This window comes from Tripterygium wilfordii, chromosome 9, assembly GCF_013401445.1.
Source record: "Tripterygium wilfordii isolate XIE 37 chromosome 9, ASM1340144v1, whole genome shotgun sequence".
In the NCBI taxonomy this organism is placed as follows: domain Eukaryota; kingdom Viridiplantae; phylum Streptophyta; class Magnoliopsida; order Celastrales; family Celastraceae; genus Tripterygium; species Tripterygium wilfordii.
Genome location: NC_052240.1, coordinates 12,845,135 through 12,870,232, shown reverse-complemented (window position 1 = coordinate 12,870,232; position 25,098 = coordinate 12,845,135). Strand labels below are relative to the sequence as shown.

The 25,098-nt window shown below is 37.6% G+C and overlaps 2 protein-coding genes and 1 pseudogene across 5 annotated transcripts; 2 read left to right on the top strand and 1 right to left on the bottom strand.

The window, feature by feature from the left end:
* Positions 1 to 388: 388 nt before the first annotated feature.
* On the top strand, positions 389 to 1,482 carry LOC120004871 (annotated as a pseudogene).
* Positions 1,483 to 1,842: 360 nt separating this feature from the next.
* Positions 1,843 to 24,978, bottom strand: LOC120004869 (mechanosensitive ion channel protein 10-like). Of its 4 annotated transcripts, XM_038854198.1 has the most exons (8): positions 8,412 to 8,540; positions 6,412 to 6,560; positions 4,395 to 5,010; positions 3,533 to 4,007; positions 3,322 to 3,445; positions 2,620 to 2,913; positions 2,340 to 2,542; positions 1,843 to 2,212 (listed from the first exon to the last, which is right to left on the bottom strand). In XM_038854198.1, exons 1-8 carry the CDS (start codon positions 8,428 to 8,430, stop codon positions 1,939 to 1,941), a joined length of 2,154 nt encoding a protein of 717 aa, XP_038710126.1. In that variant the 5' UTR covers positions 8,431 to 8,540; the 3' UTR covers positions 1,843 to 1,938. The 4 variants fall into 4 exon arrangements, with proteins under 4 accessions (XP_038710126.1, XP_038710123.1, XP_038710124.1 ...); XM_038854195.1 differs by having other exon boundaries at positions 3,533 to 5,010; XM_038854196.1 differs by having other exon boundaries at positions 3,533 to 5,010; positions 6,412 to 6,554; positions 8,412 to 8,530.
* Positions 10,429 to 11,544, top strand: LOC120006049 (protein NETWORKED 3C-like). Its single transcript, XM_038855926.1, has 3 exons — positions 10,429 to 10,516; positions 10,789 to 10,906; positions 11,007 to 11,544. Exons 1-3 carry the CDS (start codon positions 10,429 to 10,431, stop codon positions 11,542 to 11,544), a joined length of 744 nt encoding a protein of 247 aa, XP_038711854.1.
* Positions 24,979 to 25,098: the final 120 nt, after the last annotated feature.

The following is a 25,098-nucleotide window of genomic DNA, read 5'->3' as shown; positions in this document are numbered from 1 at the left end:
CCTACTTTTGGGAATGGAACCATCCATTGACATGCTGCGGCCCAGTTGGCTATTTTGTGGGCTCTCATTGGTTGTTCTGTGGGCCATTTTTTCTTCAATCAAATAATTTTGAGACTCCCAAAATTTGATCTCCAAAAATCTCTTAAATCTATGTGGCATTAAAATAACCATGGATTAAAAACATACATGTAGGGTTCACTTCACATCCAACACTCCACATCAAATGACGGTTTTTTGGGGGTCACTTTTTGAGGGTCTTGAGCATTATTCTTTTATTTATCCAATCCTTCTCTTGCCTTGTATTCTTTTTTAAGTTTAATTTATTCTTTGCACAAAAGATCTCTTAATCTATTCCTTGATTTTTTCTGTTGTCCTGGTCATTCATCTGACATACCAACTCTTCTTGTACCTGTCATCTCTTCGGGGACATCCCATCAAATTGGAACTACTACAAGTTTCACTCCCCATTCAATTGTTTCTCTTTGTTTTCTAGGGATGAGTTGTAACCTCCTCAAGAACTTTACAAGACAAATGACAAACAAACAGAACCCACATTGTAATCTCCACGTTCTTTGGTTGTAACACACAACAAGAGGCCTGCACAATTTGTGTACAAGAACAAACCCCTTTTTCTATGAGACTATAAATAGCTACTCAATATCACATTATCAGTACCATCTCACAGTCCAAGATCATTAATTCTAGATATCAACTAGTTTGTTATGGCATCAACCATCAAGTTTTTCCTGCTACTTTTAGCTTCATTTGTTGTTGTACAAGTGACCAAAGCCGGAGATGCAGATATTACCTCTGATTTCGGGGCACCCCTAAGTGCGACTATTGATGAGAATTTCTTCACGTACACTGGTATTCGCAACCTTGTCAATCAAAAACCACCTGCAACTTTTACGGTCACGAAAGTAAGCATGGTTGAATTCCCGGCTCTTAATGGGCAAAGTGTTTCTTATGCTGTTCTTCAATTCCCGACAGGCGCCATAAACCCCCCCACACACCCATCCTCGTGCCGCCGAGTTACTTTTCGTCACACAAGGTTCACTTCAAGTAGGATTTGTTGACACAACCAACAAGCTCTACACTCAAACACTACAAACTGGTGACATGTTTGTATTTCCAAAGGGACTTGTTCACTTCCAATATAATGCTGATCCAGAGAAAATTGCTTTGGCGATTTCTGCCTTTGGGAGCGCAAGTGCAGGGACTACTTCTCTTCCTGTCACTCTCTTCACCACCAACATTGATGAAAATATCTTGGCCAAGTCATTCAAAACTGATGTTGCCACCATTCAAGCTCTCAAGGCCGGGCTGCTTGCTCCAAAGCCTTGAGAATATCATTCTTGATCGATCAACAGTTACTCTTCTAGTTGATACTGTCATGCTTTAACCACTCTTTTGCATTCAATAACCCCATCATCTTTTGTTTACAAGGATGTCTGGTATGTATCAGCCTTTTTCAACACTCTTTTTCTGCAATCACAATTAAAGAAATAATAAAAAATTTCTTATGCATGGACTGTCTAGGTATATGTATGATTCTATATTAACATGATATTAAAAGCAAGGCGACAACAAAGTTGTGTTGGATAAACTCACAAAAACGTCAGAACATTATGACTAGAGAATTAGAAGTCTTGAGTCCCTCTAAACTCACAAAATCATTTTTTCACATCGCAAAAATCTCCATATCCTATGAGACTGCATCGACTCTTACAAAAAGTGTCATCCTAGCTCAAGTCAATATCTTTCTCAAGAGAAAATTACAAATGTGATTCCAATTATGTTCACTCCTTAAATATCAGTACATATGATAGGTTTTGTTCTAACCTGAGAGTTTTCATTTCTTAAATCTGAATTTGCGAATGAGTAGCGACCATTAGAGTTGATAGAAAATCTGAGTTTGTTCACAAAGAAGAGAAACCATCACCGCGTAGGAAGTGGAAACTCAGAAGCTGCAGACCCAGCATGTCTAAGCTGAACTTCTTGAGGCAGAAGATGAAATTTAATACCAAGCTCTTCAAAAATCTTCTTAAGCTCCAAAACTAGTTCAGACCTTCTGTTATTCCTATCCGTGTAGTTCTGGAAGTTTATGGTATGGTTTACATAGAGAGTCATTTTCATCTTGTTCACGTTCTCAATCTCCTTAACCACAATGCAGTGGTTAGGTCGCCAGTGTTGGGACTTGCTCTCCAAATATCTGAGGATTCAAACAAAGCAACACACATTCAATAATGGAAGTATGGAACCTCTCAAGCAAGGTCAATTCATCATAACATGCAGCAAATAAATACAAGACAAAATTCGATAAGAGTTTCAACACATACACTTTTATTCTAGCTTTTAGGGATCCAATAACCTCAATTGAAGTGGAAACATCAACAGCAAATTCCACAGAATCACTCATTTCAGGGCTTCTGTAAAAGTTGCTAATGGGTTTGGTAGCTAGAACTGAATTCGGATAGAATATTTTCTCATTGTCAAATCTCAAGAACACCGTTGTCAATATGTTCATCTCTTCAACAACCATCTGTGAGGAAGAAATATGTTGTCAAGCAGGATGATCTTACTATTGGAAACTATAGATGCTAGATGCTTAGTGGTTACCTGTACTCCGTCAATCACACAACGATCGCCAACATCAAACGGGTGCATTATGAATACGAATATGATGGCTTCAAACACTGTCTTGACAGTATTACCAAACATAAATACAACCAGTAAAAGCTGAGATGAAATGAAGACCAGTGCTTTTGTTGTTAAAAATCCCATCAAAAGACACCACACAATAGTAATGACCATGAGCAGCACTCCAGAAAGTAGCTTGTTTAACTCCTCTATGGCTGTTTTGGTGTCATTTAAGGAATGTGCTAGTGATTTGCGTTCAAGGTAAACTTTAACCTGTAAACAAGAATGACGCCATAAGAGCACACATTAAGAAAAAGAGTTACACAAAGTCCATATCTATTTCCCCCAGAACCATTTCTCTCTTTCCTTTGTGGTTTGGGTGTGTATAATCTATAATTATTCCATTCATAAAGCAGGATGGCATTATGTTGACCACGTTCTAGCCCCGCACTAATTGATGGTTAAGTTATGCGAACTCAGATCTCAAGAATTCATAATACTGCTCTAATGTGAATTACAATTTTTCAGCTAATCCATACGCTTTTGAATCAAGCAAACTTATAACAAGAGGTTTAAACTATTGACTTCATGCATGTAAACTCAGTAATAAACACCAGGAAATATGGAGAGGGAGGTAAAGCAACAACATTTACGTGAAAACCAATGTGATAACAAACCTACCAGCCAGTTCTTTAAAGCTTTTCTCTTGATTTTTCGAGTTTCTGCTGCACCTTCGAAGAGTAGGAGCACATTATCTACCTCCTCCTTTTTAATGAAGCGTAAAAGGTCCTCCTCATCAATGTACCTAGATCATTGGACAGAGAAACAATGAGAGTTCCAGCACAAGGAATAACCACAAAATTGCAGGAACATTATAAGTCTGTATTCTCACTTGCTACCAGGCTTGGCTACATTCTGGAAAATTCGATAAGCAGCAGCCTTTGCTTCCCACTCACTAGTTATCTCCTTATCTTTGTTCTCACCCTCATCAACATCAACAATCTGATCGAGGGTATGCGAAAGTGTCGACAACCCTGAGCCACTAATCACATTAGTTAACCCTCTCATGGTCCAAGCGGAAATAGTCTCTGGCGTCATTCTTTTCAGCTTATCAATATTAACTATTTCTTTACTTTTCCAATCCTTCTTCTTCAAATTCGTTAAACTCAATACGACTGGGATTGTCGCCGTGTTTCCAACCCCCTCAGCCATCTCCATCAATGGAGGCCCTGAGAGGGTCCGAAGAACATACTGATGAAAGATTGATTCCTGAATCCTGTCAAAGAATCTAGTGACATGGAAAGAAGAAGCTAGCAACTTTATTAAGAAGGTTTTCACAACCCATATAGCCGCTCCAATTAGACAACCTGCAAGAGCCCTTGTAACGTGATTCAGAATCTTAGTAGTCTCCTTTGATCGCTCGACTCCAAGGGTAAACAGCACGAACCAAGCTAGAAGAACCAACCCTAACCAAATAAAAACTTGAACACTCCTCTTTAATCCATAGACAAAATACAAAACTTTATTCCTAAGCAAGAAGTTCCTTTCTATCAACAAAACCAAAACATACATTAACCATCCCGTAACTAGTCGACCACAAAAAACAACCGATACCAATACACACCATTTCCATAATTCCAAGCCCCAAATCATAGAATTCTGCAATCTATCCACAGTCAAGCTCATAATCAAAATGCCCGTGAAGGACACAAAAACAATCAATTCAATCAACAGCAAGACAGTCCATTTCTTACCCTTGTTTTTGCTAGCTTCCAAACTTGCAGTCTCATATACTTCATCATCCTCATCGTCTCCTCCTGGCGACCCAATCAATGAAGTTTTTCGGATTAACGCGGCCGATTTTATATTCTCTTTGGTTGTTGTAGCACTTACTTTGTTTCTTGGTGAAGCAGCATTTGAAGAATCCCTGTAGGACGAGCTAGAATTTTCCAAATGGGTCTGCTCTTCAACCAAACTGGTATTCTTTGGGTATGGTGGCTCTATGAATCTCGATTTCGGCTTTGAAAACTCGGACCGTGCAAGTGATGTTCTTCGAGTCAAAGTATCAGTTGAGATTTTTGGAGGCATCTTGGGAGCTGGGCTCAGCTGTGCTCTCTCTGAAGAAGGGGGTGTTTGGACACTGCATTTTAGGTTTTCAAGCTCAACCAATTCCAGATTTGAACCTTCTGGAGAAGAACCCAGTTGAGAACTGCTTGAAATCGGGTGAGAGCTAGACCCAGTGACCGCAGAAGCTGTAGTAGAACCTCTGATTCCATTGTTAGTGTGAAAAACTTCTTCCCTGCTTGAAATTTGGAGCACGACGTCGTTCATTTCTTTCTTCCCTCTCACGCCTTCCATGAAAGCTTTTTTCTATTTCCGGTCACAACCCACCACCCAAAACGCAAAATTAAGAGACAAATTAGAACAGAGAAGACTGTGTTTCATTTCCTGGAAAGATCAAAACTTTCCATGAAAAATGGATTTCCAGCATTCCCATAGTTAACTCAGAGAAAGAGCAAGCCATAGCGGTACTAATAAACTCAATAGAACACTTATATAGAAGAAAATTTTCCAGCATTCCCACCGTGAACTTTTTTTTCCTGTAAACAAGAGGACAGGGAAGGGCGACAGGGCAGGTTGTCCTTTCCCTTTGTTTTATCAATTGCATGGTTTTTCAAAAAAGGTATACCTAATTACTTCACAAATAAGTAATTCTATGGCTTTTGTTTGTATACAAGCAGAAAGATTGAGACGTGCCTTTTTTTCTTTTTGTTACTTTCTGTTTTTAAGGAGATGGGATTTGTTTATTCGATCGCAGGATAGATTTTCGACCAAATTTTCTTTCAACAATCTTGTATAATCAGGATAATGATTTCCAATTAATATTTCTTAATTCTTATTTTCAACTTTATAATGTGCCACTGAATGCATTTTTAAATCACATACTTAATTCTCTATCTAGATTGACAAATAACCCCAGGTCTAAATGGAAGGAAATTGAACTTTTTCAACTTGGACCCATAATATAATATCTCAGCTTTTCTCCCTCACAGTCTCACTGCATGCAAAAAGAACGTGCTCCCTCAATCCTCATGCGTATACTATCTATGTTAGCTTTCTCTTTATGCATGCAAAAGAATGTGCTTTTCTCGATTATCCCTTAATTTTACAAGTCATTGCGTAAGCATGAGTTTATCAAATACACCCCCAAATGGGAATGGGGGCTGGAATGGCCCATTGCTGAAATTTTTAAATTTTTTTAAATCTGAACCATCAATTCAATCTTATGATCTTAAAGTGGACAGCTCAGCATGATGAAATTACTCTTTTGTCCATTATTTTCCTTCTGTTTTTTTCTTTCCATAATTTCCTTTATCTTCTACCTTCCTTCCTTACTTTATTGATAGATCTCCTTGTAAGTTTTAACATGTCCAGGTTTCGGTTATCTCCGGCTGGTAGAGCCATCATCACTCATAGCAGCAGGCAGTCAGGCACTCTTGACTAGGTTCTCATCTTTCCACCCAAGGAAAGAACAGGGACATGGATATTGCAGCTAGAGGAAGTATCAGATCTTCCCAGAAACGAAAAAAACATTATTGTACAAGACAAACAGTGATGAAAGAAGTTGAATAAAGCTAATGCCTTTCAGGGACGAGAGAATCCAAGAATAAAAGTCAGTGAACAAGCTGCACAGAAACCGCAATTTTAGTCTTGATGTTGAAATCCAAGATTCCAAAATTTCAGGACCAAAAATCAAAATTGAATAATTACCTCCATAAAAGACTTCATCTGCTTGGAAGTCCCGGGATTTACCCTTTGACATTGAACCACTTCTTGACCAGTGACTTGGGTGGAGGCGTGGCCACGGTGTACGCTGTTGATGTGGAAAGCCAAAGTTCCATTGCCACACACACCTGCTTCTTCAAGAGAGAGAGTTTACAGAGAGAAAAGATGAGTCTTTTAATCTCAGCCATAAGTTTGAACAAACGGTTCAGATTTAATTTTTTTTTAAAAATAATTTCAGCTATAGGTCATTTCAGCTCCCCTATCCCGACCATGTCTCTTGTGAGAGTGAAGAAAACCAGGAATTACCATTACTATTCATGATGAAAGGTCAAAAGCAGTTTGTAAAGAAGATATATAGACGTAGAGTTTACACAATTGCATGTGCTAACCCAAGATACCTTATTTGACCATGAAGAAAAGATAACACAGCTGAAGTTGATAAGCTCACATTAAATAACATGATTAAAAAGCACATCACTATTGGAATCCAACAGATTCTTCCATAAGCAACTTCTCTGACAAATCCCATAACTACAATGACAGCCAAATGATATTAGTTAAGTTGATAAAAGAAGAAGAGAACCTAATATGCTTTAATATGACTTTTAACATTTTTTATAATAATAAATTAGGCATTTGTGTTGTATTCATTAAATATGCTATCATTCAATCATATAAAGTCTCTCTTCATTATATTCTGCATTTAATTTTGTTAAATTATATGACTAAATAAACAATCTGTAACCATGTCTTCTTTTACCCAGAGAGACAGCAATTAGAATATATTGAGAGGTAATGAAAGGAAGGGAAGAGAAGAGAAGATACAGAGAGAAATGTTTCTTACAAGAGGCATCACAAATATGCGGGACAAGAATCCTGGCCTGTTTCAACTTTCAATAATAATCACCAATCTCTTTAGGGCAGTGTGGCAATGCATTCCCTCTGGCAGTCTCAATGATTTAGGACAACTCACTAACTAGCATCTCCTTAACTACTTCAGATTCTAAGCACCCAATTCCATCTGCTAAACGCTTTGTTGCGCGTTGGTAAGTATGTATATATACATACAAATATATACACACACATATACACATACATGCATGCATACATACATATACATATAGATATATACTTGTATACATTTAGATATATACTTATATAAATATACATAAATAAATAAAAATATACTTACATATAATTATATACAGGTTCATACCTAAATATATACTTAGTCACCTAAATAAAAACACACTTCGTACCTACTCTCCTTGGCTGATGCAAGTGTATAACCGTGTTGCTTCGTAAGTTCATCTCAAGACTCTCAACTTACGGTCAGTCTAAATGCCTAATAAACTAATCTCAGTAACCTATGTTGTCAATTAAATAGGTGTAATGTAAATAGCCTAAAAAAAATTTCCGAGGGCGCTACCCCCGTCAACTTTTAACAGTCCCCCTAACATGAATTTCTGGCTTTGCTAGGAAATTCGATTGCTTAGATGATATATGTACTAAATGTACAAACTACATAGAGCAAACTAGATATATTCGTCATTTTAGAGTCCAAGAATGACATCTCTAACTGCCGGAACATTCCCCGGCATTTTTTTTTCTTTGGAAATATAATATCATATAGATAATGCGTATGATACTACATACGTTTAAAACCTCCATAACTCTTGCCAAAAAAAAGGCAAATGCAAATTATTGAAGTATGCATTTATCCACAACTTTCGAAAAATTATAGTTTTGCTGAGGCAAATATATTCAATGGTGTTGAATAATCCATTACAGAAAAGAAAAAAGCGTCTAGGAGCACAGAAGAAAATACTGGCCGGTACAAATATTTTCAAAGGTGTTGCCTTCCTAATAATGCCCAATAAATGCATGTAGTTATGAGGAGCAATAATCTCGGAAATCTATTCAAAAATTTTTAAAATAAAGGAGCAAATCAAGCACTGTATAAAGAAATATGATTTATCACTTACCTTTATGGAATGAATGCATTCAAATTTGAGAAAGGAATCCATCCCGCAATATATGAATTTGGAAGAGCTGTGCTTTGACATGCATGTCTTGGAAAGTTCTTAACTTGTTTCTTTCTTGAGGTAGATTCTTTTGATTGAGACGACTGTTGAACGGAGAACATCAAGGCTGCTTCTTCCTGGTGTCTAGATAGTCCTGAGAGGCTCCCAGTATCTCAATGGCTACAGACGACTCTATCATGTCAGTCTTTCCCCATGCATTTGTGTGTCAGTCAAAGTCTATTCAGCTGATGGATAGGGACGCAATCTTGGAGGAACTTAAAAATCATTTGGAGGCAGCGCAATCTCATATGAAACAAGTCGCGGATGGTAAGAGGAGAGATGTCTCTTTCGATCCTGGTGATTGGGTATATCTGAAAATGCAACCACACTGGCTGAAGTCCCTTTCTACCAGGATTGATGAGAAGCTCAGCCCTTGGTTTTATGGGCCGTTTGCAGTGTTAGAAAAGGTTGGACGTGTTGCTTATCGTTTACAGCTGCCCCCCACAGCACAGATTCACCCTCTTTTCCACATCTCCCTGCTGAAGCGTGCTCCTGCGAGCCATCTTGACAGCCAGCCTCTTCCATCTATGCTCACAACTGATTTGGTACTTAATGCTAGCCCGCTGCGGTTTTGCAGGTGCGCAAATTGCTGAATGGAACACGAGAGGTACTCATTCAATGGAAGGATCTTCCACCATGTGATAATACCTGGGAAGATTTTGATGTTATATCTCAACAGTTTCCTCATTTCCACCTTGAGGACAAGGTGGCTCTCGCAGGGAGGGGTATTGATAAAGATGTACAGGTCCTTGTTAGGAAAGGCCAGGGTAGTTCAGTCCACTCTCACTATCAGAATTAGGGTAACATAAATAGTGAGTTGTTAAGTTGTAGGAGTTTATGAAAATTGTGAGTCTTGTTTTGGGAAAGGTTGGAGGCGCTAGCTCCTCAAAAGCTAGTTGGTGTTTGGGATCTATATTCTGATTTCCTTCTGTTATTTCACCTGAATCTATTACTAATTTCGATTATTACATCATTCTCTCGTGTGATCCGAGTTTGGGTCTTATCACACAGAAACCCCAATTTTAGTCTTGATGATGAAATCAAGATTCCAAAATTTCAGAACTAAAAATCACAATTGAATAATTACCTCCATAAAAGACTTAATCTGCTTGGAAGTCCTGGGATTTACTCTTGATATTGAACCACTTCTTGAACAGTACTCTGTTGATGTGGAAAAAGCTCCATTGCTAGACACAACTGCTTCTTTAAGAGAGAGTGAGTCCACAGAGAGAAAAGATGAGTCTTTTAATCTCAGCCATAAGTTAGAACCAATGGTTCAGATTAATTTTTTTTTAATAATTTTAGCTATAGGTCATTTCAGCCCCCCCTATCCCGACTATGACTCTTCTAAGAGTGAAGAAAACCAGGAATTACCATTATCATTCATGATAAAAGGTCAAAAGCAGTTTGTAAAGAAGATATATAGACATAGAGTTTACATGATTGCATCTACTGATCGAAGATGCCTTATTTGAACATGAAGGAAAGATTACACGGCTGAAATTGATAAGCTCGCATTAATGAACTAACACGATTAAAAAGCACATCACTATTGAATCCAACAGGAAAGAATAAAGTGTCTGGGAGTACAGAAGAAATACTGGCCGGTGCAAATATTTCCAAAGGTGTTGCATTCCTAATAATGCCCCAATAAATGCAGGTAGTTATGAGAAGCAATAATCTTGTAAATCTATTCAAAAAATTTTAAAATAAAGGAGCAAATCGATCACTGTATGAAGAAATATTATTAATAACTTACCTTTATGGAATGAATGCATTCAAATTTGAGAGAGGAATCCATCCCGCTATATATAAATTTGGAAGAGCCGTGTGATGAATACCTCGACATGCATGTCTTGGAAAGTTCTTAACTTGTTTCTTTCTTGAGGTAGATTCTTTTGATTGAGACAATTGTTGAATGGAGAACATCAAGGATTCTTCTTCCTGGTGTCTAGATAGTCCTGAGAGGCTCCCAGTATCTCAATGGCTACAGACGACTCTATCAGGTCAGTCTTTCCCAATGCATTTGTGTGTCAGTCAAAGTATATTCTTTGACCCAAGTTCATTCCTGACTGAGAAATGATAATAGAAATAACAATAACATCAACGATGATGACAACTATGAAAATCATCCCAAAATGTAGAAGAAATGGTTAGCTTTTACCTGGTGAGCTGTTACATCCTGTCCCCCAGCTTGTAAATTGGCTTCATCTCATCCTTGGCACAGAATGCTGCAGTTTTCATTCACCTAACTTCTGCAATCTCTGGCAACTTGCAGGTTTGGAAAAGAGAATGAAAGCTATGACGGACCTCTTGGAAGAAGATAGCGATTCTTCTCCACAGAAAGCCGACATTTATTACAGGAAGAGGACAGAGCTGAAGCAAATGCTTGAGGAGTTGATAAAATATTCTCACTTTGGCGGAAGAACATGATCAACTGAGGTCAAAATTGCATCAAGCCACTAATTCAGGGTCTTCATCCTCGAACATTGAAAGGGTTATAGAAAGCTTTGCTGATTCTAAACTCAAGGGCCTGTACTCCCGCTCGCAATCACTAGATGAAAATTCCATTCTTGAATTCTACAGTGCAACCTCCAACCTTGAAAATCTGAACACGCAAGCAGATCAACCAGTGTCAACTGAATCATGTACAATGAATTCCAAACCAAAACTTGAACATAGAAATGATATAGTGGGAAAGGAGAACACTTGTGTCGTTGACGCAGATACAAGTATCAAGATGAATGATTTTCAGGACATTCAGGCTGCACAAGAAGCGTTCCCTGGAGGAAGCTATGAGTCACAGAACACATGGTCCGAACTAAACCACCAATTTACAAAGCTCATGGGAGAGAATCTGCAGCAGCAAGCAGAATTAGCGAAGAGAAATATTCAAAAGAAAGTTGACATTAAAAGGCTTCAGCTAAAGGTGGAATGCTTAAAAATGAGAGAATGCAGCCCTCCAGGACTGTCTCATATACTCAAAAGTTCATGTGGATCAAAACAAATTGCAGAGATCAAAATTTGTGGGTAATTTCTTTGGGGGAGGTTGTTCGTAATTGGAAGTTGCTTTCTTGTTGCTATATGAAAAGAATCGATCTTCAATAAAAACTATAAGCTGGTCTTCTAGATAACTTCTGTATAGAATGTTTCCTATAACTTCCCCATGATTAACATGATTAAAAAGCACATCACTATTGGAATCCAACAGTTCTTCAGCCTATTCAAGGCTCAATCCTTGAGGGATGAAGATTTCCCTCCTACACCCACTAAGCGCATCATCTCTGCAAAGATAGTGTTCACAAACATGACACACCAGGAAAAAAAAATCAGAACTCATATCTGCATGAGCTTAACATCAACCCAACCAAACTGTCATTTGTGCATGCATTATCACAACGGGAATGCTAATAATTCAAATAATGAGAAATAATTTTCCAACACATATTTGCATACATTATATGAGGAGTTCTAACCTCTTTTTCTTTCAAGCTCTTGGTCAAGCTCTTCTTTCCACTTTCTCTGCCTCTCAGAAAAGCTCATACTGCAAAAGTAAAGCATTGATTTCAGGTCACAGCACCGTTAACAGAGAATAAATATCTGGCCAACCTAAGAGGCAATTAACTCATTGACTAACCTTGAGCTACTTAATTTTTGATGGGCATCAACCAGGGTACCTTCCTGATCATTATGTTGAGGAAACAAATTCTCATGTAAACTGTGATCCCTTACATTAGTGATATTAGATGCACGTCTAGTATTACTGCCAGGGCTTCCAGCACAAGCTGCAGATGGAGACCCAACTGAAACCTGCTTTGCAGACCTGCTTTATGGTCAAGTAATTTGGAGTGGTTTCATCACTTTTATTCCCAGAAAGATTTGGAGAGCATGCTTCATTTAACCCATTGTAGAAATTTTCATATAAAGGTGTGTGAAGTTTTTTTAGTTCAAAAGCCTGGAGCATCAATTGCAAGTTCAAGTCATTCGGGCTAAAATAATGATACCTTCTCATCCAAAAGGCTCTAATTTTTGACTCAGTGAGTTCATCGTCATCCTCAGAGAGTGATGCCCCAAAAGGAAATGAACTATTTTCCTCCTTTCCAAAAGCTAAAGGGCATGCGGTAGATTCTTGTGTAGTGGTGTAGTGGCTGAATTCTTTTATGCCAATTATTGTTTAAAACTTGCACCAAAACCAAATTTATTGCTCCAGTTTCCAGAAGGCTCGCACACAGAAGCACAACTCTAATTAAAGGAAATGATCAAATGAATTACACAATGCAGCAACTGTCTTAGATGATTAGATCACACTCAAACTGTGACAGACATGAAAACAACTTCTCACCTGATTGAAGTCATATGGATTTAAACCAGAAGTGAGCTTTATTTCACCTGCAGTAAAATCATCTTTATCAATCTGGCACATATCTTCATCACTGTTGTTTGTTCCCCATCCAAGCTGTCTTTGTAACAGGTTCTTACTATTTGTTGATGTGTCAGGACAGACTGACAATTGACTGAAAAATAATATTTTCCCTTTTTTTTCATATTTCTTCTCTCTTCTACCTTCCTTCCTTACTTTTTTGATAGATCTCCTTGTAAGTTGTAACAGGTCCAGGCTTCGGTTTATCTCCGGCTGTAGAGCCATCACTCATAACAGGCACTTTAACTAGGTTCTCATTTCCACCCAAGGTCATGGATATTACGTCTATGATCGGGTTAAGTTTAAATAGGTCTTTGGCTGATAGAGGAAATATCAGATCTTCCCATAAACGAAAAAACATTATTGTACAAGACAAACAGTGATGAAAGAAGTTGAATAATGCTAATACCTTTCAGGGACGAGAGAATCCAAGAATAAAATTCAGTGAACAAGCTGCACAGAAACCCTAATTTTAGTCTTGATGTTGAAATCAAGATTCCAAAATTTCAGCACCAAAAATCACAGGTGAATAATTACCTCCATAAAAGACTTCATCTGCTTGGAAGTCCTGGGATTTACTCTTGATATTGAACCACTTCTTGAACGGTACTCTGTTGATGTGGAAAGCCAAAGCTCCATTGCTAGACACACCTGCTTCTTTAAGAGAGAGAGTGAGTCTACAGAGAGAAAAGATGAGTCTTGAATCTCATCCATAAGTTTGAACCAATGGTTCAGATTTAATTTTTTTAATAATTTTAGCCATAGGTCATTTCAGCCCCCCACCCCCTCCCGACTATGACTCTTCTGAGAGTGAAGAAAACCAGGAATTGCCATTATCATTCATGATAAAAGGTCAAAAGCAGTTTGTAAAGAAGATATATAGACATAGAGTTCACATAATGCAACTTTCTCTGACAAATCCCATAACTACAATGACAGCCAAATAATATTAGTTAAGTAAATCAAAGAAGAAGAAAGAGAACCTAATATGCTTTAATATGACTTTTATTCTTTTAACATTTTTTATAATAATAAATTAGGCATTAGTGTTGTATTCATTAAATATGTTATTATTCAATCATATTAAAGTCTCTCTTCATTATATTCTGCATTTATATGACTAAATAAACAATCTGTAAGTATGTCTTCTTTTTCCCAGAGAGACATCAATTAGAATATATTGAGAGGTAATGAAAGGAAGAGAGAAGAGAAGATGCAGAGAGAGATGTTTCTTACAAGAGGCATCACAAATATGCGGGACAAGAATCCTGGCCTGTTTCAAAGTTCAATAACAATCAGCAATCTCTTTAGCGCAGTGAGGCAATGCATTCCCTCTGGCAGTCTCAACAATTTAGGACAACTCATGATAACTAGCATCTCCCTAACTACTTCAGATTCTAAGCACCCAATTCCATCTGCTAAAAGCTTTGTTGCGCGTTGGGATACCCTCCAAAGAAATTGATGTTTACTCTCCCCGTCTCACTTTGCAGTCTGTGAATGAAAAGTGACAAACTATGTACACGCTAGGAATTCAATTGCTTAGATGATATATGTACATACTACATAGAGCAAACTAGATATATTCGTCATTTTAGAGTCCAAGAATGGCATCTCTAAATGCCGGAACATTCCCTGGCATTTTTTTTTTCTTTGGAAAATATAATATCATATAGATAATGAGTACAATACCACATGCATTTAAAACCTCCAGAGCTCTTGCCAAAAAAAATGCAAATTATTGAAGTATACATTTATCCATAACTTCGAAAAATTATAGTTCTGCTGAGGCAAATACTTTCAATGGTGTTGAATTCAAGTTGAATAATCCATTACAGGAAAGAAAAAAGTGTCTGGGAGCACATAAGAAAATACTGGCCGGTGCAAATATTTTCAAAGGTGTTGCATTCCTAATAATGCCCCAATAAATGCATGTAGTTATGAGGACCAATAATCTCGCAAATCGATCCAAAATTTTTAAAATAAAGGAGCAAATCGATCACTGTATGAAGAAATATTATTAATAACTTACCTTTATGGAATGAATTTGGAAGAACCATGCTTTGACATGCATGTCTTGGAAAGTTCTTAACTTGTTTCTTTCTTGAGGTAGATTCTTTTGATTGAGAAAATTGTTGAATGGAGAACATCAAGGCTTCGTCTTCCTGGTGTCTAGATAGTCCTGAGAGGCTCCCAGTATCTCAATGGCTACAGATGACTCTATCAGGTCAGTCTTTCCCATGCATTTGTGTGTCAGTCAAAGTATTTTCTTTGAACCCAAGTTCATTCCTGACTGAGAAACGATAATAGAAATAACAATAGCATCAACGATGATGACAACTATGAAAATCAGCCCAAAATGTAGAAGAAATGGTTAGCTTTTAAATGGTGGGCTGTTACATCCTGTCCCCCAGCTTGTAAATTGGCTTCATCTCATATCCTTCGCAGTGTTTTAAAAGGCGGGTTCGGAAACCAAGACGCTTGACTTATTTGAGGCGAGGCGTAAGCCTCGGTAAGAATCAACAAAAAAACATATATGCTTAATCTAAAATGTACATGTACACATTCAAATATAATCATATCAATTTATCAATTTATGAAGACATAACTCCATCCATCATCAATTCAAGTGATCAGCAGAGAAACTTGGAGTTGGACGCAGAATTAGAGAGAAAGTCTAATTGAATAAAGTCTTCAAGAATCAAAATAAATCAATTACTTTCAACCATTCTCAATATGCTAAAGCTACATGTCTAAAACTAGTGGGTGTTGTGTGGATGACAGGATTTGAAATCTGTCAAAATTATCACCGCAAGTATCTTATATACTAAACGAACATTTTTTTTTCATTCTAGTTATCCTATGAAAGATGGAACTCCTCCAAGCCAGCTTCACATGCTCGCTTTGCAAATATTAGCAAGAATAATAAGAAAATAGAATCAATAAAGATCTGAAGACTGAAAATCATACCTTCTATTCAAGATCTAGGGCACAAGTCGCACAACACCAACAGAGAGTTACAGAGAGAGAGAGTATGTATGAAGCTGAAAATCGATTCGATTCCTTGGACGATTTGTTTGTTAGAGAGAGAGAGTCTTCGAGAATTTGTCTCAAGAATCGTCATCGTCGGTTGGAATGGCCTCGCTGGGTTGTTTGTGTTTTTGTTCTTTGTGGGCGTTGCTGTTGATAAATTGTGGTGTGTCAACAATTACGCCTCATACGCCTCGAGGCGCAACGCCTCGAGGCGTACACCTCAGGCATATGAGGCGTATGCCTCACAGGCCTTTATCAAGGGCGTACGCCCTGAGGCAACTCGAAGGCGCCTCGCCTTGAGGCGCGCCTCAGGGCGTACGCCCTGACCGCCTTTTAAAACACACAGAATGCTGCAGTTTTCATTCATCTAACTTCTGCAATCTCTGGCAACTTGCAGGTTTGGAAAAGAGAATGAAAGCTATGACAGACCTCTTGGAAGAAGATAGCGATTCTTCTCCGCAGAAAACCGACATTTATTACTGGAAGAGGACGGAGCTGAAGCAAATGCTTGAGGTGTTGATAAAATCTTCTCTCACTTTGGCAGAAGAACATGATCAACTGAGGTCAAAATTGCATCAAGCCACTAATTCAGGGTCTTCATCCTCGAACATTGAAAGTACTCAAGATGCCAGCAACAACAAGAAAAGGGTTATAGGAAGCTTTGCTGATTCTAAACTCAAGGGCCTGTACTCCCGCTCGCAATCACTAGATGAAAATTCCATTCTTGAATCCTACAGTGCAACCTCCAACCTTGAAAATCTGAACACGCAAGCAGATCAACTAGTGTCAACTGAATCATGTACGATAAATTCCACACCAAAACTTGAACATAGAAATGATATAGTGGGAAAGGAGAACACTTGTGTCGTTGACGCAGATACAAGTATCAAGATGAATGATTTTCAGGACATTCAGGCTGCACAAGAAGAGTTCCCTGGAGGAAGCTATGAGTCACAGAACACATGGTCCGAACTAAACCACCAATTTACAAAGCTCATGGAAGAGAATCTGCAGCAGCAAGCAGAATTAGCGAGGAGAAATATTCAAAAGAAAGTTGCCATTAAAAGGCTTCAGCTAGAGGTGGAATGCTTAAAACGAGAGAATGCAACCCTCCAGGACCGTCTCATATACTCAAAAGTTCACGTGGATCAAAACAAATTGCAGAGATCAAAATTTGTGGGTAATTTCTTTGGGGGAGGTTGTTCGTAATTGGAAGTTGCTTGCTTCTTGCTATATGAAAAGAATCGATCTTCAATAAAAACTATAAGCTGGTCTTCTAGGTAACTTCTGTATAGAATGTTTCCTGTAACTTCCCCATGATTAAAAAGCACATCACTATTGGAATCCAACAGGTTCTTCAGCCTATTCAAGGCTCAATCCTTGAGGGATGAAGATTTCCCTCCTACACCCACTAAGCGCATCATCTCTGCAAAGACAGTGTTCACAAACATGACACACAATAAAAAAAAAATCAGAACTCATCTCCGCATGAGCTTAGCATAAACCCAACCAAACTTTCATTTGTGCATGCATTATCACAACGGGAATGCTAATAATTCAAATAATGAGAAGTAATTTTCCAACACATATGTGCATACTTTATATGAGGAGTTCTACCCTCTTTTTCTTTCAAGCTCTTCTTTCCACTTTCTCTGCCTCTCAGAAAAGATCATACTGAGAAAGTAAAGCATCGATTTCAGGTCACAACACCGTTAACAGAGAATGAATATCTAGCCAACCATAGAGGCAATTAACTCATTGACTAACCTTGAGCTACTTGATTCTTGATGGGCATCAACCAGGGGACCTTTCTGATCGTTATGTTGAGGAAACAAATTCTCATGTAAACTGTGATCCCATAGATTAGTGATATTAGATACACGTCTAGTATTATTGTCAGGGCTTCCAGCAAAAACTGCAGATGGAGACTCAACTGAAACCTCCTTTTTGGTCAAGTAATTTGGAGTGGTTTCATCACTCCCAGAAAATTGTGGAGAGTAAGCTTCATTTAAACCATTGTAGAATTTTTCATATAAACGTGTCTGAAGTTTCTTTAGTTCAAAAGCCTGTAGCATCAATTGCAAGTTGAAGTCACAGTTTTCGGGCTAAAATAATGATACCTTTTCGATCCAAAAGGCTCTAATTTTTGACGTAGGTCATCGTCATCCTCAGAGAGTGATGCCACAAAAGGAAATGAACTTTTTTCCTCCTCTCCAAAAGCTCAAGGGCATGCGGTAGATTCTTGTGTAGTGGTGTAGTGGCCGAATGCTTTATGCCAATTATTGTTTAAAACTTGCACCAAAACCAAATTTATTGCTCCAGTTTCCAGAAGGCTCACACACAGAAGCACAACTCTAATTAAAGCAAATGATCAAATGAGTTACACAATGCAGCAACTGTCTTAGATGATTAGATCACACTCAAACTGTGACAGACATGAAAACAACTTCTCACCTGATTGAAGTCATTCGCATTTAAACCAGAAGCGAGCTTTTTTTCACCAGCAGTAAAATCATCTTTATCAATCTGGCACATATCTTCATCACTGTTGTTTGTTCCCCATCCAAGCTTACTTTGTAACAGGTTCTTACCATTTGTTGAATAACTCAGAGTGAAATTACAGACGTCTGATGTGTCACTACAGACTGACATTTGACTGAAGAATAATTTAGATGCTATTGGCAAAAAACTCCTAAACCCATCAAAGATAGAAATGAAAATAGACCAGAAAGTAAAACTTACAGAGTGTTCAGATTAGTGGGATGTGATTGCAATGAAGTTTCAGAATTCTCCTTGTTGAACAGTAATTCTTGTTAAAAAAATGGCTGAGAAGAAATAATGGAAACCAATATCACAAGATCTAGTCCTGAATTACTTAACCATGACCATGTATCAATGACAGGATGGCACTCCAAAAACTTCCCTATAATAAAGGGATGCTGCATATAATTGATGAGTGTATATATCAAATATTCACATAATTTAATCATTGTGTGGTCATTTTTCAGATGATCATTGAAACTCCCAGAATAATAATTTCACACAAAAAACAGACAGAGAGTAGAAGCTGGTAATCGTACCTTGATTGAGCCTTTTATTATCTCCATAGAGTGCAAGTGACTGACCATTACGGATACTTTCAAAAATGTTGATATGATGGCCTCAATGAAACAATCAAATGAAAAACGAAATTTGCATATCATGGCTCATTTATCTTGCCTGATCACGAAGGTTTATGCAAAAAGCTGCCGAGGGGTGTGTATCAAAGGAATCTAATCACGTAGCATAGATAAATAAGAAAACATTAAATTAAACCCCAAAACAATATAAAATCAAAGATGAAGAAAGGATAAAAGCCATGAAACTCAGAAAACGTTTATTCAGTCAAAGCACAAAAAAAATCCAGTAAAAAAAATCCAACTCAATGGCTACACAATGATTTTTAGGTTTGAGAGCTTGAACTCAGACAGGAATCAATCAACACACACAATCAATATCTACTACAAATCACAATTCCTACATGGCAATCCAAATTAAGTAAAATCAAATGACATAGTTATTTTTGCATACCTTTGAGAAATTTGAAGAGCCCGAGACTATGGTGACTGAACGAACATAAGCACTCGGTTTTTCAATTAGATAAGTTACGTAATGAACAACAAAAATCCACATTTGGACATCTATGTCACACTTCAAAACAAATAAGTTGTTTTTTTCTTCCAAAAAAAAAAGAAGAAGAAAAGATTACACAACTCACCTGAAACAAAGAAGCCTGACTCATGCACAAAGCAGCAACCAGATTTCTCCCATTGTCATCGACATATTGGAGCAAGGCTCAATGCCCATTACCATGATGTGGACAAATGGAGAAAATCAACTGTCATGTTTCACCTATAAGAAATAACCTAAATGGTGTCCTTAAGCGAGTGTTCATAATACCTGAGAGTTTAACAACTCAGAGCTTTGGTGTAATCTCCACAGCAATAGCATTGGTTGCCCATTTGCTTTGATGCCAAAGCAACATATTTATTCTTTGCAAAGAGAGTACTCTTCAAATCTGACAAGTCTCTAATCATCTAAAGTCAGAAAATTTTGAAAAATAAACTAGCGAAGGGAACAAGGCATTCAGCAAAAGCGAGATTTTAAAAAATGACATACCTGGTGGAATTGGGGCAAATGACTAAAGAAATCAAGAAGTGAAGTTAAAAACAGAATGGCGATAATTAGGACTGCTAGCTGCCACAGACTGACAGCAACTACAGATTTCAACTTCTCTAAACCCATTGAGATCAAATTGTCCAACCCCTCATTCAATTTAGTAAATGATATCAAACAGAATTAAAGGTATCTGCTAACATCCATAAGACTATAAACGCACAACCCAACATAAAATTTCTAAAACCATGGGTAGACTTAACAAGAAGTAGGATCCAATTAAATCACTCCAAAATGTCATTTTTTTGCTTCAAATTTTCTTCCTCCAATCCCCCCCCCCCCCCCCCGGGAATTGTTGCTCCCTCAACAGTCTTTAACCAGTATTGCTGTTAACAGGTATTTGTTAACAGTGTTTTCTTTGTTTCATTTATTTATATAATCAATTTCAACTATTGCAGTTACAAAGTATAAAGAGTTATCATAATTCCAATACTATTCACTATCAAGTGCCACAATAAATCACCAATCAATCACAGCACGCATATATATTTTCGGCATAATGAAATTCCTAGTGTTACTCAGGTAAGGAAGCCAAAGAGAGAAAACATAAAAACACAAACAGCGGCGTTGTATGATTTTTTTGAAATGGAATTCTCAGTGTTATTCATGCAAGGAATCACCCTTGCTTGAACCAAGCCAAGCCAAGCCACACCGAACCAAACCAAACCAAGCAAAGCCAAGCCTATCTCAAAACAATATCTCCAACTTAACTACTTTCAAAATCATAAACAGATTTTCCAGTCCAAAGTTTTAAAAACAAAAAAACAAGAGAGAATTAAAAAAAATCTCAAACTCGCGAAATATATTAAAAAAAGTCACTCAATTATCAAATTTTCAAAAGGAAAAAAAGAAAACACAAAAACCCAAACAACTTTATTGGTTGGCGGAATGAAACTCTCAGTTTTATTCATGCAAGGAATCACCCTTGTCTAAACCAAGGCAAGCCATTCTCAGTTTTATTCATGCAAGGAATCACCCTTGTCTAAACTAAGGCAAGCAATTCTTAGGTTTTATTCTTGCAAGGAATCACCCTTGTCTAAACTAAGGCAAACCTTTCTCAGTTTTATTCATGAAAAAAACCACCCTGCTCGAACCAAGCCAAGCCACACCGAACCAAACCAAGCAAAGTCGAGCCTATCTCAAAACAAAATCTCCAACTTAACTACTTTCAAAATCATAAACAGATTTTCCAGTCAAAAGTTTTAAAACAAAAAAACCAGAAAGAATAAAAATAAAAAAGAAACCTCAAACTTGCAAAATATATTAAAAAATGTCACCCAATTATCAAAATTTCAAAAGGAAAAAAAGAAAACACAAAAACCCAAACAACTTTTTTGGTTGGCGGAATCAAACTCTCAGTTTTATTCATGCAAGGAATCACCCTTGTTTAAACTAAGGCAAGCCATTCTCAGTTTTATTCATGCAAGGAATCACCCTTGTCTAAACCAAGGCAAGCCATTCTCAGTTTTATTCTTGCAAGGAATCACCCTTGTCTAAACTAAGGCAAGCCTTTCTCAGTTTTAATCATGCAAAAAACCACCCTGCTCAAACCAAGCCAAGCCACACCGAACCAAACCAAGCAAAGTCGAGCCTATCTCAAAACAAAATCTCCAACTTAACTACTTTCAAAATCATAAACAGATTTTCCAGTCAAAAGTTTTAAAACAAAAAAAAAAAGAGAGAATAAAAATAAAAAAGAAACCTCAAACTTGCAAAATATATTAAAAAATGTCACCCAATTATCAAATTTCCAAAAGGAAAAAAAAGAAAACACAAAAACCCAAACAACTTTATTGGTTGGTGGAATGAAACTCTCGGTTTTATTCATGCAAGGAATCACCCTTGTCTAAACTAAGGCAAGCCATTCTCAGTTTTATTCATGCAAGGAATCACCCTTGTCTAAACTAAGGCAAGCCACTCTTAGTTTTATTCATGCAAGGAATCACCCTTGTCTAAACTAAGGCAAGCCATTCTCAGTTTTATTCATGCAAGGAACCACCCTTGTCTAAACCAAGCCACACCGAACCAAACCAAGCAAAGTTGAACAAATCTTAAAACAAAAAACTCCAACTTCACAATTTAAATACTGACTATCAAGATTAAAAAAAAATCAAAAGAAAAATGAGAATAAAAATAAAAAAAGAAACCTGAAGCCAAACCCTACCATACCCAGTTATCAAAATTCCAGAAGCAAAAAACCCAAACATTTTTATTGGTTGGCAGAACGAAACTCTCAGCTTTGTTCATGCAAGGAGCCACCCTTGCCTAAACCAAGCCAAGCCACATCAAACCAACCCAAGCAAAATTTTGAATAAAGATCACAAATCAAAATAAATCATCAGATCAAGAATAATGATCAAATCAAATCCCAAATTATGAAAAATCCCCATATCAAAAAACCAAATAAAGGGGGGAAGAAAATTCCAAAAACCCAAAACCGAAAAAAAAAGGGACAAATCCTTCCCAGGGAAAAAAATACCAAAACATGAAAACATAAATTAATAAAACAGAGCATCAAATCAAACCCGAAGAGGAAAATTTGGTGAAAGTAAAAATCCAAAAGAAAAGTCAGGAGGAAGAGATCGCAAATCAAAATAAATGATCAAATCAAACCCAAATAATGAATAATCCCCAAATCATAAAACCAAATAAAGGCGGAACAAGAAAACCAAAAGAAACAAAATCCTTCTCAGATAAAAATAAATCACATCAGAACATGAATGCATAAAATAGTAAAACAACAAGTCAAAACCCAAAAGCAAAATTATCTCAAAATCTATACTCAAGAACCCATGAAGAAATCCCAAATTAACTATAAAAATAGCTATAGTTCCAAACAGTTTCATGCATCCGCAGAGTCGGATGGGCAATTCAAAACCACTTGGGTGTCATCACAGTAGACAACACTAATCAGTAACATATGCACAGAGAGAGGGACAGTGAACAAGGAAAACTATGTATACCATTAATCAAATAAACAACACTATAGTTTCAGACTTAGATGAATTCAGATTTTAGATTCAACAGTTGATAGAGAAACAGGCAGAAGTATCAATTCAGGAAGATAAGCACATATACCCATCCAATTTCAGACAAAAAAACACAGATATTATCCTCTCAAAGCAAATAAGCACGCATTACCATCCTAATTACAAATGCAAACACCGTATAGCATTCAGCATTCACTCAGAGTATTGAAGGCAAGCATCAAAAGAGGGTAGAAGAAGATAACACCAAATTAAAATACGTAAACAAGAGCATGCAAGAAACCCTAATTTTTTTTAGAAGAAGAATGAACGCAGAGAGAACCTGAGAGAGAAATTCCCCGAGAGAGACCTTAGAATTGTTTCAGAAAACATAGCCCTTGAATTTGAAAGAAGGGACAGAGTAGGATTAGAGAAAGATTATTTTAGAGAGAGCTGTTAGAATTTACTTTACAAATAGAACACTTAAATTTGAAAGAGCATACACCGACTAGGATTCAAAGAAATTACTTTAGAGAGAACAGTTAGAATTTAAAAAATAAAAACAAAATAGAACCGTTGAGTTTAAAGAGGAGCCAGAGTACGATTACAGTAGAGATACTGTTCGTATTTTTTTAAAAAAAATGGAGCCGTTAGAGAAATAAAAAAGAGAAATTGTGGATTTTTATTCTCATGAAAAAGAAAAAAAAAAGAGTCGGTCGGGGAAGGGGAACAACAGTGGGTTGTTTAGGGAAACAACATTTGAAAATCGGTAGAAGAAAAGCAAGAACATTGTGCAATACAACTCACAGCCTGAATGAACGAACTCCAGGATTTCAATCTTCAGATCTTCGATTGCTCTCTTCGTCATCTCCTTTTCCCCAAATCGAATCAGAGATCAGGAATTGATGAATCGAGAAATTGAAGATACCGGAGACAGCAGTATTGGCACGGCGATCATCAACGTCGCAGCACTACAGCAGAATTGGCACCGCGATCGCGAACCCACATCGATTTGCAACTTCAGAGTTTGTCATCTGAACCCATAGGTTTACCCCAACCATCGAGTTTCCAAGTTGTCAATTTAAGGAAGTGGAAATGGGCCTGCTCAAAATAGGTTGAGAGGTCCAATGGGCCCACAGCCCACAGTAGAAAACATAACAGGCCCAAAGTGGATTCCCAACTCCCACATCCCCGCTTCGGTCAACTCTGGAAACTCGACCACATATGCTGATAAAAGAGATACCATGGCAACTGAATCAATGGAAACATCCTCAATTCGATCCCCTTCGGACTCCTGAACCAAGAACTCCTTAAAGAGCAGCAAAGCCTCCAAGTCCATTGTCGTTTTGCACGTATCCAGTAATCAAGGACGTCCACAAGACAACGTTTCTATGCGGAGTTTCATCAAACAGCGTTCTTGCATCCGTCAAATGGCCGCATTTGGCATACATATCAATCAAAGCCGACGACAGAAAAAGGTCCGACTCAAACCCGAATACAAGCGCTTGTAGGTGAGTTTGCTTTCCAGAGATGAGATCGAGGAGAGCCGAACAGAATTTGATGGCGCAAGGGAAAGCGGGCATGTTGGGCTAGAGAGCAAGTTTCCGCATGGATGAAAATGCTGGAAGGGCTTCGATGGAGTCTCCTGTACGTGCCAGGTCGGCGACAACAGAATTCCAGGAGTATACATTGGTCTTTTCTACGTACTTACTAAACCAGGAATTCAGGTTTCGGTTGCTGATGCTGGTGGTCGCAGCTGTGATTCTTTAGTAACAGCGGCGTCTGTAGATTCTGGCACGATTTCTGGATAGATGTGAAGCAGAGTTCGAAGTCTTCATCCCCTTCGTTTTCTCTTTTGGGCTGAATTTGGGTTGTTATATCCTCTAAGGGCCTCGTTTGGGCCTAACTTGGCCCCAAATTAAGATGAGATGCATTTCATTACATAGTTCATTTGTTA

Excerpts from the sequence above, each read along its gene's own strand:
- LOC120004869 (XM_038854195.1), bottom strand. Across the intron at positions 3,446-3,532 it reads GTAGCCAAGCCTGGTAGCAA|GTACATTGATGAGGAGGACC; the intron begins GTGAGAATACAG and ends CCAATGATCTAG. Across the intron at positions 2,213-2,339 it reads CTAAAAGCTAGAATAAAAGT|ATATTTGGAGAGCAAGTCCC; the intron begins GTATGTGTTGAA and ends TTGAATCCTCAG.
- LOC120006049 (XM_038855926.1), top strand. The coding sequence starts at position 10,429 with ATGGAGAACATCAAGGATTCTTCTTCCTGGTGTCTAGATAGTCCTGAG. Across the intron at positions 10,517-10,788 it reads GCTACAGACGACTCTATCAG|GTTTGGAAAAGAGAATGAAA; the intron begins GTCAGTCTTTCC and ends GGCAACTTGCAG. Across the intron at positions 10,907-11,006 it reads CTGAAGCAAATGCTTGAGGA|GGTTATAGAAAGCTTTGCTG; the intron begins GTTGATAAAATA and ends GAACATTGAAAG.